Raw genomic sequence first — 13970 nt, 5'->3', positions numbered from 1 at the left:
ATTATTTTACCATAATTATGAATCACCCTGTATATTGCAATCTACATAAATAAAGTACTTAATCAATCTCTCTCTCTCTCTGTCTTTGACATAGAATCTCTTTCACTCACTCACTCTCCTCCTCTCTCACTCACTCGCTAACACCAGGAGGCTGCTGTCAAGCTGATCACATTCCATTGTCGGCTTCCAAATTCGGTTTGACAGTCGATAGACGATAATCGATAATCGACCGCCGCTATTCGATTGAGAGGGGGATGAGATGTCAGGTATGTCAGGGTGTTCTGCCTTATGCCTTACGCCATATGCCATACACATTCCTGGCTCTTAGTGCATACACACTGCCACGCCAATGATCTTTGATCAGGATATGATCAGCCTTGGCAAGCAGGATGCTCTACCACATCGTCTTTCACGGCTCTTGTCACTGACTGTCTATATAGTGAGATTCACGTTATAATGGCAGTGTTGATTAACATTGGTGTTGCTATCCTTGTCTATCATCCTTGTATCTTCGTATCATCTTTGTATAATCTTTCTGTAGTTTGAAAATACTTTGGTATAATACATTGTATCTTGAACATTCAATACAGTTACTTTAAATATTAATTATTATAGTGTGAATGGAGCTAATTGCCCATTAGCTGTAGGACATTGGCCGACACTAGTAGTTCTGTGAACAGTACACCTCACGAAGTATTCTCATCCACAAGTACCTGATTGAAACTATAGAACTTGAGGAAATACAGCAATAGACTGGCTTCTCCACACATCTGTGTAATCACTTGTCAGCTGATTTATGATGAATAACTCTATAGTCCGATTTTTACTCTAATATTGGCGTATGGAGGAGGCTCTTTTTCCCTTTTATATTATCCTTGGAATTCAAAATTTCCAAAAACCTTGTATATACGTCGACGCGCAATCAAAAAAGGAACATACCTGTCAAATTTCATAAAAATTTATTACCGCGTTTCGCCGTAAATGCGCAACATTTAATCATTTAGGCTAGCTTCACACGCATTCAGTTTCATTCGGTTCGGTTCGTTTTCAGTTCGGTTCGGTTCGTTACCGGAAACGAATGAAGCTTTCATACATGTCAGGTTTTAATTCGTACGGTTCTAATTAGGTATTTTCTTCTCAAACACAGCCGTGTTTGGATTATCACAGTTCATGCTGGTATATTTGAATATAACAGCTGGTGTTAAATTGTAAGATATTTTTTCTTGGACAAAAATATTTCAAAGTTGATTAAAAATTGTGAATTATTTGAATAGTTTCTTCTTGATTATGATAATTTTGGATGTTCAGGAAGATTATTTTTTTAAATTGAAAACTTGTTCCTGGTTTTGACACATGGTACATAAACTTCATCTCTTCTCTCCATTGATGAAATCATGGAAAATTTTGAAACAGATAATCACGATATCAGGATGTAATAAAAACAAAAAAGGCAAGTGGGTGTGTGATAGACTTTGTTTTTTCCTGTTTCCCTAGGAACGAATTCGAATATGATGAAACCTATTCGTGTGGAGGGGGCGTTCGGTGCTATGTGGTTGCTATTCGGTACCGAATTCAAACCGAATCATCGTTTCACACTTATCGGAATTTGCCGAAAACGAAACGAATCGAACCGAACCGAGAGTGTGTGAAACTAGCGTTTCGCCAGCAACGAATTGAAACCTGATGAAATTTATTAGTGTCAAGTGGGCGTTCGGTTCTATGCGGTTTCTATTCGGTAATTCAAACCGAATTACCGTTTCACACTTATCGGAATTTGCCGAAAACGATCCGAAAACGAAACGAACCGAATGAATGTGAAACTAGCCTTAAACATTAAGAGAAATGCCAAACAGTCGACTTGAATCTTAGACCTCACTTCGCTCGTCAGTTATAGTGTGAATGGAGCTAATTTTCCATTAACTGTAGGATATTGGTCGACACTAGATATGCTCAACAATTCCAAAGATGATCATGGGAACCGTTTAACAACAATATTTAGGGTAAACGCGCACTAGCACGGCCAATACCAAGACCACGAACAAAAACTTCCATCCAGTACAACCTGAAATAATATGGAGCAACGTGCACTAGTCAGACCAAGACACGACAAACGCAGGACCACAGCAGTAGGCTCGGGTCGCACAGACCAATTGTGGAATTGCCAGACCAGTACATTTATAAATGTACTAGCCGTCAGGCTCGCTTCGCTCGCCATATCCGTCTAGCCTGTGGGCTCCGCCCCCTGGACCCCCGACTGGACCGTCCAAAAATAAGATCAGCGAGCTCGCTTCGCTCGCCTGCATTTTTCATTTGAGCATGCTTCATTCCATCAGGAAGTCAGTGTACTGACAAAACGCAGAAAATCTGAGAAAAACGCTGATTTTAGGCGTATCTTCCATGAAATATCAAAGTCACCTCATCACAAATTTTGTAGACCTCTGTACCAAATTTGAAAATTTTCTGTCTATTACTTGATGGAATTACTGAGAAAACGCAAAAAAACTGCTAATTTTGGGTGTATCTTTGGCGTTATTTCAAATTCCTTCTAATACAACATTATTACATCCCAGCTGAGTTTTTGTAGTAAATTTTAACAATTTATGTTCATTTGTTCTCGATAAAGCTGAGAAAGCGCAAAAAAACGCAGATTTTGGGCGTATCTTTGGCGTTATTTCAAATTCCTTCTAACACAACATTATCACATCCTAGCTTAGCTTCTGTACTAAATTTGAACAATTCATGTTCATTTTTTTCTCGATAAATCTGAGAAAAAGCAAAAAACGCTAATTTTGGGCGTATCTTTGATGTTATTCCAAATTCCTTCTAACACAACATTATTACACCGTAGCTGAGCTTCTATACTAGATTTGAACATTTTCTGTTCATTTGTTCTCGATAAAGCTGAGAAAACGCTGGAAAAACACAGATTTTTGGCGTATCATTGGATTTTTTTTCAAATCCGTTCTTAGTGCGCCTCTGAAGGGCCAACTAAACAAACCTACCAAATTTGAACGTTTTTGGTCCGGTAGATTTTTAGTTCTGCGAGTGAGTCAGTCAGTCAGTCAGTCAGTCAGTGAGTGCCATTTCGCTTTTATATGTATAGAAAACTTTGATCTTGGTCTTGTTTGTGGTCTTGGTCTTGATCTTCGCCGTGCTAGTGCGCTTTTACCCTTAATGAGGAGGAATAATCAAGAATTACTCATATTATGCATTTAGTTTTTTTAGTTACGAAGTTTTTCTACTTTCTTGGAGTTTATCAGTTCTCATGGCCATGTTTGGAATACTTGGGACTCTCTTATCTTGGTCAATGATAGACCCAATCGTGGCTGAAGCCCTACGATTGGTCAATATCTGTAGACCAATGAAGGTTCAGCTCCACTTTTTACTGAGTGTCAGCCTCGGCCAATGACAGTTTAGCTGAACGTTCATGTCTATAGCTTATGGCCAATCGTAGGGATTCATCTACACCAAAATATGCTCTGCTGCTTAATGTTTAAGGTTTCAGTTCACTAGAGATTGATAATGGTGTATCGACCGAAACTAGTATCTCAAATTACTCTGATTTTGACAATATCAAGTCTTTTTCATTTAATATTGATATCAAGCACAAAACCTTCACAGCTACACAGAAATTATGATCTCATAAATTTTCGAGAAAAATATAATCATGAAAATTAAGAATTGTAAATTCTCAAAACTCTTTAATCTCGATCATTGATCAGCATTCCAATAATGAAGCTGACACAGCTCATAACCTCCAATTCAGAGTAATTTGTTATTGTAATATTATAAACAGATTGATTTTATACTCTTCTATCTAGAACTAGATTACTCCAAGAGTGTTATCTCATTTATTACCGTTCATTTAATTGAATTTTATGTATAGAATTGATTTAATCATTTCGTTCAATCACAGTAAACACTCAGTTATCCGAAACCCTTGATATTTCCAATATTATTAGACTCTCCTGTATGACATGAATCGTAATAAAATAATAATATTCTATTATTCTCATAACATATTATAGGGACAATATAAAGACTTTAATAGTATCCTACGTCACATAGACGGGAAGGGGCCTTTTGCAGGCGAGAATGATGTTTCTAGTCGATGCGTTAGCCGAGACTATAGTGAAGTCCACATTTTAATGGCAGTGGATGAAGATAGAAGAATAGTGATGCCGATTCTCTACATTAAGTAATTATATTTTTAAACTGTCAAAAACATATTTGGCATCGTTGTGGACCTAGAAAAGGATAGTACCGCCGGCTTTGTCGAATGATAGACAAGGATAGCAAAACCAAAGTTGATCAAATACTGTCATTATAACGTGGACCTCACTATAGAATTTCATTCGAGCACTGCAAAAGACATTCACGTCCAAGTAACGTACACTATTTTTTTGTCATAATAATCTAAAGAAGAATAATTCTAAAGAAGAAATAAAAAACATTACCTGCTTGTGCTGAAGTTACTACATAAATTCTATAAACATAACCTAGTTTACAAATTTTGAATCAGGAATTTTGCGGAAGTTGACAAAACTTCCACCTGGAGCGCTGAAGGTGGTTTTTTGTTGCAGTTTTGCTGTTCCTATTTCGGAACTAGGAAACATACTCGACTGTAAAGAAAACATTATGGTTCCATTACAGTAGAGTATGCTGTAATAAGAATCATATGTTTATTTGTTCTGCGAACAGCTGTTTACCGGTTTGATTTCATGCATGTAAAACAGCTGAGATTGAATGACTAGGACAAGAAAAATATTTCAAAGTTTTTAATAAAGGGTACTACAAGTTTTTATATTGTTTTTATTTATTTGAACAAAAGTAGCCAATATAAGTGAAATGTTTTCATATTATAGGGATATGCTTCATAAGTGGGGATTCTCTGATAGTTGACGTTCTAACTGTGGCAACCTAGCACAGACTATACAGCATGTCACGTTTGAGTGCCAAAATGGGAGGTCCTGTGGTAATTGGCAAGATGTGGTTGAAGTTTCACTCGCATTTTCTGCATGGATTGAGGGGGTTAGTTAGCACTATAGCTGGAGATATGGTGTATACAACATTTTTCCATTACCAAGATAAGAAGATGAGATCTCTGCTGATTCATGTGTTTCTTGTTATTATTCATACAAGTTTATTATAGATTAATATTTATATGTTTGAGAATTTCAGAGACAAATCAAATCAATCGTAATGAAACAATTGATGGAACGATTATCCAGAGCATCAAACATCTCTCTATAACTAGTCGAACTGTTCAATCCAGCTTGAATTCTTTAACTAACTTGAGAAGCATTGAAGCTGAGCAGAATACCATCTCCAATTTAGAAGTGATATTCTGAGGCTGACAGGGCTAAACTCGACAGGCTGAGAATATTTACAAGACTCCTAGATTTTTCCTAATGATCTCCCCAGAGAATCCCAAATCTCAGATAAGTAACGTTCTCTAGACTTTCTCGTTTGTATATTTGCTCTTGGAGCTGTTGAAGGACACATCCCATCTTATCATTCAGATTAGAAATAGCACATAGTTTGTGAGTCTTTACTTTGACTGACGAATTCAAGATTATTGAAATTTGATTGAATAAACACATTCTTCAAAGTGAAATCTAATAGATATCATATTCTGGTTGAGTCAAACAAATTCTATAATAACATGAAGTTATATGGCCTACCGTGTGTCCAATATGTCTCGGAACGCCTCAATGTCTCTACTGATCAAGGTATGGTGTAGAACTCTTGTAGGCAAGCTATAAACCTTTATACCAAGTGATATTCAGCACGGTATTTAGATGAAAAATACTTCTTCTATATACCGTGATATTCAGGATAGCAGATCAAACATTTTGAGGGTTGATAGAATTTTGGCTAACCCATTTTGTAAGTTAAAATATTTATTTTATCAATCTGTATTGTTTTATGGCAAATAAATGAATTTGAATTTGAATTTGCTGACTCCATGTTAAACTGCCGTATGAATCGAAACTGCTCTGATCATATGGTATTGATTCATATGGCGAGTCAGCGAATTCCGAGTTAGCCAATTCTATCAACTCCATTTTGAATGTGAGATCCCCATCATGTAATAATTTCAAAGTTATGTTTCAGAAAGATTTTAGTGTGTCGAGATCAAGTTATCAAGTTCAATTATTGATTGAATTGTTTAATAATTTGGGAGAGAGAAAAAATTCGGCTTGAATGACCAGATTCAATGAATTCATGAGAATCCAGCAGATATGATGAAATTGGCTCTGATCACTCAGATGTTCAACTCATATTGTTCTCTTCGAACTGCTAGATAACTTTATAAATGGAAAAAGTATTGACTTATTATGAAGTTTGTCTCAAATCAAGAACTCGATTGCTTTTTTGTAATAATTCGAGTTGAAATAGCTTGTTAAAAGTTCCACTTCTCATCGATATGGAATTTCTTGAACTTACCTCAAGCTTAGTTTCACGTTTCAAATTCATCTGGACAATGATGATATCATAATAACATGTTCCTCAGGGATGAATTTTCTCGATAAATAACAAACTTTCACAACCTTTATAACGACGTGTTATTGATAGTCTGAAATAAAAGTATAGAATAGGTCGTTATAGAACTATGAATTCTATTCATATTGATCTAAGAATTCATCTATCAATTTTATAATAAAGTCTCTCTTTCCCTCTTTATTTAGATCACAGTCTTCATCATTTTGACATCTCTCATTTCAGATTTCAAGTAACTTATTTGAAAGTAACTCACTAACCTGATTGGAGACACCCACAGATCTTGAGTATAAATAGAGTGCTCATATGCATTTGTTAATTCAACTGAATATAGATCATTATTAGATTGGTGAACTGGAATGATTCAGATTGAAATGAATAAATTATTTAATTCAGAAATGAGGATACAAAATTTTGTATATATTATTCTCTGAACAATCCAACAGTTAATGATGATCGTATTTTGGATAGATGAATAATTCAGTGGAGGAAGTAAATGAAACCACTGAACTGGAGATTAATATGGGTTTGATCGTTTAATGCATCCGGTAATTTTTTTCATAATAATACTGAGGCTGATGCCCACATAAGCTCTTAGGCTTGTGCGTGGGAAATGAGTGAGAGGGATGATGATGATGATGATGATGATGATGATGATGATGATGATGATGATGAGTAATTCTAGATGAATCCGAAGGTTTGAGTTTTATTTTCAATAAATAATTATCATCAGGGAATCATTTTTCAAAAGTGTTAACAAACAATTATTTTTCGAGAATGATTCAGAGCTATCTTTATTTCGTATACCAAGAAGATCAATAAATTTTTCTAAACGTTGATGGGAAGTTGAAATCCAGCATTCCATGAGTAGAGTTGTGTTTTTTTCATTGAATTGTGAATTGGAGTGTGTAATTCAAAACTTGGAAGTGACACATAACTGATAGTGAGACTTTCGTTATAGTGGCAGTGAAGAAAGATAGGAGAATATCGCTGCCGATCCTCTGTCTTGTCAATGCCTTCTATAGACGATAGCTGATACAGGTTTATTGATGTAATATTAACTGTAAATTTTCGTTTAAAATAATAAATTATATTTTATTAAGCAGGAAATTATATTTTTGAATAATCTTATAATGAATTTTTATAGTTAAGATAAAATATTTTGTTGATTGATCATCAATTCTACATTGTTAAAAGACAGAGCAAAGCGAGGAAGGGATAGGGCTATCCGCTCTGTTGAATGATAGACAAGGATAGCAATGCCATTGCTAATCAAACACTGCCATTATAACGTGGACCTCACTATGGTTACATTTGAACTGTCGTATGAATTAGAATTGGAACTGTTTTGGGCATTCTGGGCATTGTCAATGGCATTCTGCGGCAAATCACCTGTCAGGACCAAAATAATGCTGGATGACGCTTTACTCGAACAAATGTCCTATTTCAAGTACCTGGGTGTTGAGATCACATATGGATTTGATAATGATGTGGATCTGAAACTGAATAGATTTCTACAAATAAGTGGTACAATAAAACGCCGGTTGAAAAACAGAACAAGGAAGGAGACACAATTAAAATTTTATAAAGTGATGGCGGTACCAACATTATTGTATGGAGCAGAAACTTGGGTTAACAAGAAGAAAACATTAAGCAGAGTTCAAGCTGCAGAGATGCGTTTTCTTCGAAGTGTGAAAGGTTGCACAAAGTTAGACAGATTCCGCAATGATGACATTAGAAATGAGTTAGGAATATCATCATTAGCTGCACAACTTGAAATAAACAGATTGAACTAAAAAAACCATGTGGAACGAATGCCAGATACTAGGATACCAAAGGCTATCATGAAATATAGACCCTACGGTAGAAGGGATATTGGCAGACCTCTGAAAAAATGGTAGAGTAAATAGTTATATCCTTTGAAACCGGAACAGGTGTGTACGCCTAATCCTTGAAAGAAGAAGAAGAAGAAGAGAAGAACACTGTTTTTGGGCTAAAAGCTGTGGTACTTTACTTGAAGTTGTGTAATCTTAAAATCGGATGATCCAGCTAACAAAAATGTTGGATTGGAAAAAGAAATGTGATGTGATTTGGCCTTTTATTCATGTGATTTTCAAGGTCAAAGTTCCATGAATCTTATTATTGAAAACTGTAATAATAAACTCAAATCAAATCATTTTTTATTTTGACAAGAAAATTAACTCAGTGAAATAAAGATATAAACTTCTATACAGTTAGATCCTGACAAGATAAAAATACTACTTGCTAAATTATTCTCAATTTGTATGCAATATACTATACTATCCCCAACCTTATCAAATTATTGAATATCCAAAACAAACATCATTCTGCTGACTCTCTGTGTTTTGAGCCTCAACAGCGAAGCTTGAATTTCTCTTTATTGAAAATAATTCATGTGATTCAGAACTCAAAAAAAAATTAACATCATTCTAATCACATGCTTTGAACAGTGATTGGAATTTAACTCATGCCTGTTTTCATTCCCTTGTAGAAGTCATCAGCGTATCATCATGATTATTTGAACACTCTAAGTGCTGAATATTAACAGCCATACCATTTTAATTAGGAATTCAGTATCAAAGCCTCATGAAAGCAAACATTAACCAACCCAAATCCAACAAAACAAAGTAATCAAACCCTGAATAATGAATAGAGTATTTAACCTGGAACAAACATTTTGAATTTCCCTTCATTGAAAATCAAAATGATTCCTTGTGATTCAGAACTCCAAAAAATTACCAAACTCAGACTCAAACAAAACCATTTGTTTGTATTACAGAGTATGTATGTGTATCACTACTATGATAGCTGCAACCGCGTATCGCAACCACGGTAGAATTATTCGTTTGAGTTACATCAAAATATTTCGAGATATAGAAATTCGAAACAAGTTTAACGCTTGCGGCTGTTTTCTAGTGGAAAGCATCGAACACCTGTTGCATGGAATACATTATACACGCCGAATAAACCAATAAAATCAAGGCTGGGTTCTCGTGTTTCAAGCATATAGGTTTCCCGTGCCTGGATACAAAACCCCAGTTTCCTACAAAACTCCGGTTTCCTGCAAAACTCCGGTTATACTCCGTTTGTGGGCGTTTACTAAAACTTCGATTCATACATTTAACAACAGCTCCGGTTCTCTGCCTGCCAAATGCTGCAGGCGATCGGTTAACTTTGTAAAACAACACAGGAATAAGCTGAGCGAATAAATCAGCTTCGGAAATCTGAAATTCTGAAATCATCGGGAAGGGTAACTCATAACTGATACAATACTAGTAGTTCTGTGAACAGTAGACCTCACGCAGTATTCTCATCCACAAGTACCTGATTGAAACTATGGACCTTATGGAAATACAACAATAGACTGGCTTCTCCACACATCTGGGTAATCACTTGTCAGCTGATTTATGATTAATAATTCTATAGTCTGATTTTTACTCCAATATTGGCGTATGAAGGAGGCTCCTTTTATATTATCCTTGAAATGCAAAATTTCCAAAAACCTTGTATATACGCGCAATTAAAAAAGGGACATACCTGTCAAATTTCATGAAAATCTATTACCGTGTTTCGTTGTAAATGCGCAACATATAAACATTCAAACATTTAAACATTAAGAGAAATGCCAAACCGTCGACTTGAATCTTAGACCTCACTACGCTCGGTCAATTATGTACAAACTCCGAACCTGTTTGGAAGAATGTTTTGTTCAGTTCGTCTTGAATTGTTCAGTTAGAGATTTCTGATTTCTTACTCTTCGTAAGAGTTGAAACTGAATTAAATATCAACGACTTGATAATGTCAAAACCATTGATTTATTAGAACAGTTCGAGATACCATAGGATACCTTCGGTTGTTAGACCATCATCAAACTCTAGTAATTTGAAAGCTTGATCATTGAGCAGCTGGATACGAGAATAGTTTGAGTGAAGCCATACGATTGGTAATTAGCTGTTGACCAATGACGGTTGAGCTCTACTGTCATTGGCCCAGTCTAGACAGGCCCAAGTACTCGAAACGCGTCGAGGTCAACAGCTAATCATCAATCGTAGATCTTTACACACACTCTATATTATGCTGCTCAATGTCTAAGGTTTGAGTTAACTTGAGATTGATAATTTTGGACCCAAATTCGGAAAAAACTTGAAGTGTGAACATAACCTATTTCTGTACAATTTCTATCCAAATTTGAGAAAGGAACAGTTTTGGGCTTTAAGCCTGTTGTTCCTTCCCCAATTATTCATATTTGAGAATTATATTGTATTTATCAATGTATAAATAAATGAATGAATGATACTAAATGATATATTCAGGAAAGGTGGAACTTCAGTCAGGACCTCCCCACCAATAGAAGCCATACGAATATTATTATTATCATTATTGACTGCATGTCGCTGTTTAAAACATCAAAAAAGTGTGTAAATACAACGCAGCTCGGATCGGATCAAGAGACGAATCATCTTTATTATATTGATATTGGTATTATATAAGGTATTATTAAACAGTTTTGGGCAATAGCCTGTTTTTTCTTTTCCGACTATCGTATTGTTTGCTCTATCCAATAAATAAATATAACAATGTTTTTGCCTATTAAAGTGAGATTCCCACAATATCATTGAACGTGACCAGTACAGTGGGAATATCATTCCCATAGGCTCTAATAGGACTATTCATACGACTCAGTCGGGCTGAGCGGGAATAGAACCATTTGAACACTCAGGAATAATATTTTCACCATAGACCGATACTGATTCATGTGGGAAACTCTCAGGAATAATATGTTCACTGTAGACCGATTCTGATATGTGTGTTCCCAGCTTAAGAGTTCAACTTTATCTTTTCTGGCTCAAAATTTTGTAAAATTACTCAGAAATTTCCAATTTCTAGAGATTTGAGTGAAATATTTTTGTTTTTAATCAGTTCTTAAATATCAAAATTCAAAATTTTTAGTTCAGTGATTAGTTTTGAAGTGGAAATTGGACTTTTTGAAGTGAAAGTGAAATCTTAACCTTAATCTTTTTGGAAACTCTTATTTGTAAAAATTTGGGAGAAGACAGCTTTGGGCTATGCTTGTTGTCTTCTCCCAATCATATTATGATTATTATAATTATGATCTGTAATTGCCAATGAAATAAAATAAACTTCAGCAGAACAGCTTTGATCAAGATGGAATTTTATCATAGTTGTTGATTTCTGCAATACCACGGATGAATATTACAGAGATATCGCATTTATTCAGATATACTAATGGATTAATAATGAATAATAAACGAATTTCTATCTAGCTGTTTACCCTGTTATCAATATTTGCACTAGCAGAAGTCTTCGGGGTGAATTACAGCATTCAATTTGGATTTTCGTTTCATTATTTCTGCAAGAGTTCAACTGAAGAGAGGAATGGACCAATGAGGTACATTGAGGATCTTTGGTCAAGATTGAATTGTCTCATAATTGAAAATTTCTTCAAAAGTTCCACTGAATCAATATGGACCATGAGGAATGAGGTCCAAGTTCAAGAAAGATCTCAAATTATAACTTTCAGGTTTCATGACGGATTTCGTGAGAAACTAATATCTCACAAATTCTGATTAACTTTTAAATTCTGATACACTTTTGTGGAATGGAATGAAGTGAAAAAAAATTTATTACGTGAAGTTAGGACTTCTAAGGCTTTTCTACCAATTCTACTCAGTCCCCTGTGCAATTGTATAAAATATAATTATTTGAAGAACAAAACGAACACAAATAACTTTGGTCATGAATGAATACATGAATTGGGATGTACATAGAAAATAATCAATGTTCTTCTTACTTTTGTTTCAGATGCTGACATACCAAATACAAATCTACTACATAGTGTTATCAAGATATTGAATAGATACATGAACACCACCATCAATGCTACTTCAATGCACTCAAGGTAAATAAAGCAAAAATTGAAATTCTTAGTGCCGGTTGCATAGACGCCGGTTGAATTTTAATTGTGATTAATTACACGAGAATCAATCAGAGAAGCAGACTTATAAAAATGCTCTAGTTGGTTCTCGTGAAATTATTCACGGTTGAAATTTAACCAGCTTTTGTGCCACGGGGCCTCATCCTTAGTAATTTCAAGTCATCCTTGTGTATAACATTTTTATTATTTTCTCTTTTGACTCAAAGTTTTCACAAGAATGATTATCCTTCTCCTATAGAATGAAATCGAGAGATCAGAGATCACGGTCATCGTCCAAATTTTTTCTGACTTCCACCATGAAAATGGTCTTATTATTCACGCTACTATCATTACTGAGTATCATTAGATATTCGCAATATTCCTCATTTTACAATATCAGAATTTTTTCCATATTGCAATTATTCAAATGCTGATGAATTATTTATATTATTTAACGAAAATCCGAATTAAATGCTGTAATTCACCCCGAAGATGACTCTTCGTATAAAATGAACGCTACTATCTAGAGATTGTCAGTTTGGTGTAAGGGTAAGCATTCCTGACCGGCAATTAGGAGGTACTGGGTTCGATTCCTGGGCTGACAAATAATTTTTGATTAGTAGCGATCATCGAATTTCCATCTAGCTGTTTACCCTGTTGTCAATATTTTCAGTAGCAGAAGTCTTCGGGTTGAATTACAGCATTTAATTTGGAATCTCGTTTAATAATATAATCAAAATTGTTTGTTCTATTGTGATTCATAGTTTCATATTGATGATTTGGTGTATAAATTGAAATGGACATAACCTACGTAAAATTTGGAGAATTTGAAACTAAATTAGGAAATTGAAGATGTTTTGGACAATATCTTTTTTTTCTTTTTCGATCATAGTATTGTTTTATCTATCAAATAAATAAATATGTTTTATTCACAGCGAAAAATGTTCTCAAGAGAGTAAATCAATGTAATCCATATTTCATGAAGATACGATATCAATTTTCGACAATTTCCAATACTTTCTATTTCACTTCAGATGAGATTAATCGATGCACATTTTTATTGATGAATGAAATTTCGCTGTAGAATATCAGGAAGGGTGCCGTCGAAAATTAGCTATTTACAGGATATGGATTCTCATTCACAAATGACATTGTAAAGGAAATGAGATTTCTTAGCAAACGAATAAAAAATGTTAGCGAGGCAAATGGAATTCAAAAGGTTATGTTGATGGAGTAGTCGGGATGGAAATTCGATTTCCCGAGATGAAAAGCGATGAAAAGCCCGTGTAGATGAGACCCAACGTGTGACTGCTAAAGCCGGTTATCACAAGGGAAAGTTCGGAAAAAGAGGGGATGAGAATAGAAAGAAGAAAAAGGATGAAGAAAAAGTTTGGGGAGAGAGGGAGTGGATGATGGAGAAAAAAGTCAAGGGAAAGTTCAGAAAAAGAGCAAGGAGAATGGAGAGAAGAGAAGAGAAATATAGGCGAGGATAATTCAAAAGAAGAGGGGA

The 13970-nt window shown here is 34.9% G+C and overlaps 1 protein-coding gene across 2 annotated transcripts in view; it reads left to right on the top strand.

The window, feature by feature from the left end:
- The window catches only part of LOC111055937, a 248410-nt gene that overhangs the window by 197131 nt on the left and 37309 nt on the right, over window positions 1-13970 (top strand). For both annotated transcript variants that reach the window (XM_039433824.1, XM_039433825.1), the window contains exon 4: window positions 12349-12445. In XM_039433824.1, coding sequence (XP_039289758.1) covers window positions 12349-12445 — 97 coding nt within the window. The remainder of the gene's footprint in view (window positions 1-12348; window positions 12446-13970) is intronic.

Source organism: Nilaparvata lugens, chromosome 8, assembly GCF_014356525.2.
Source record: "Nilaparvata lugens isolate BPH chromosome 8, ASM1435652v1, whole genome shotgun sequence".
Taxonomy (NCBI): domain Eukaryota; kingdom Metazoa; phylum Arthropoda; class Insecta; order Hemiptera; family Delphacidae; genus Nilaparvata; species Nilaparvata lugens.
This window is presented reverse-complemented; position numbering and strand designations above follow the sequence as displayed.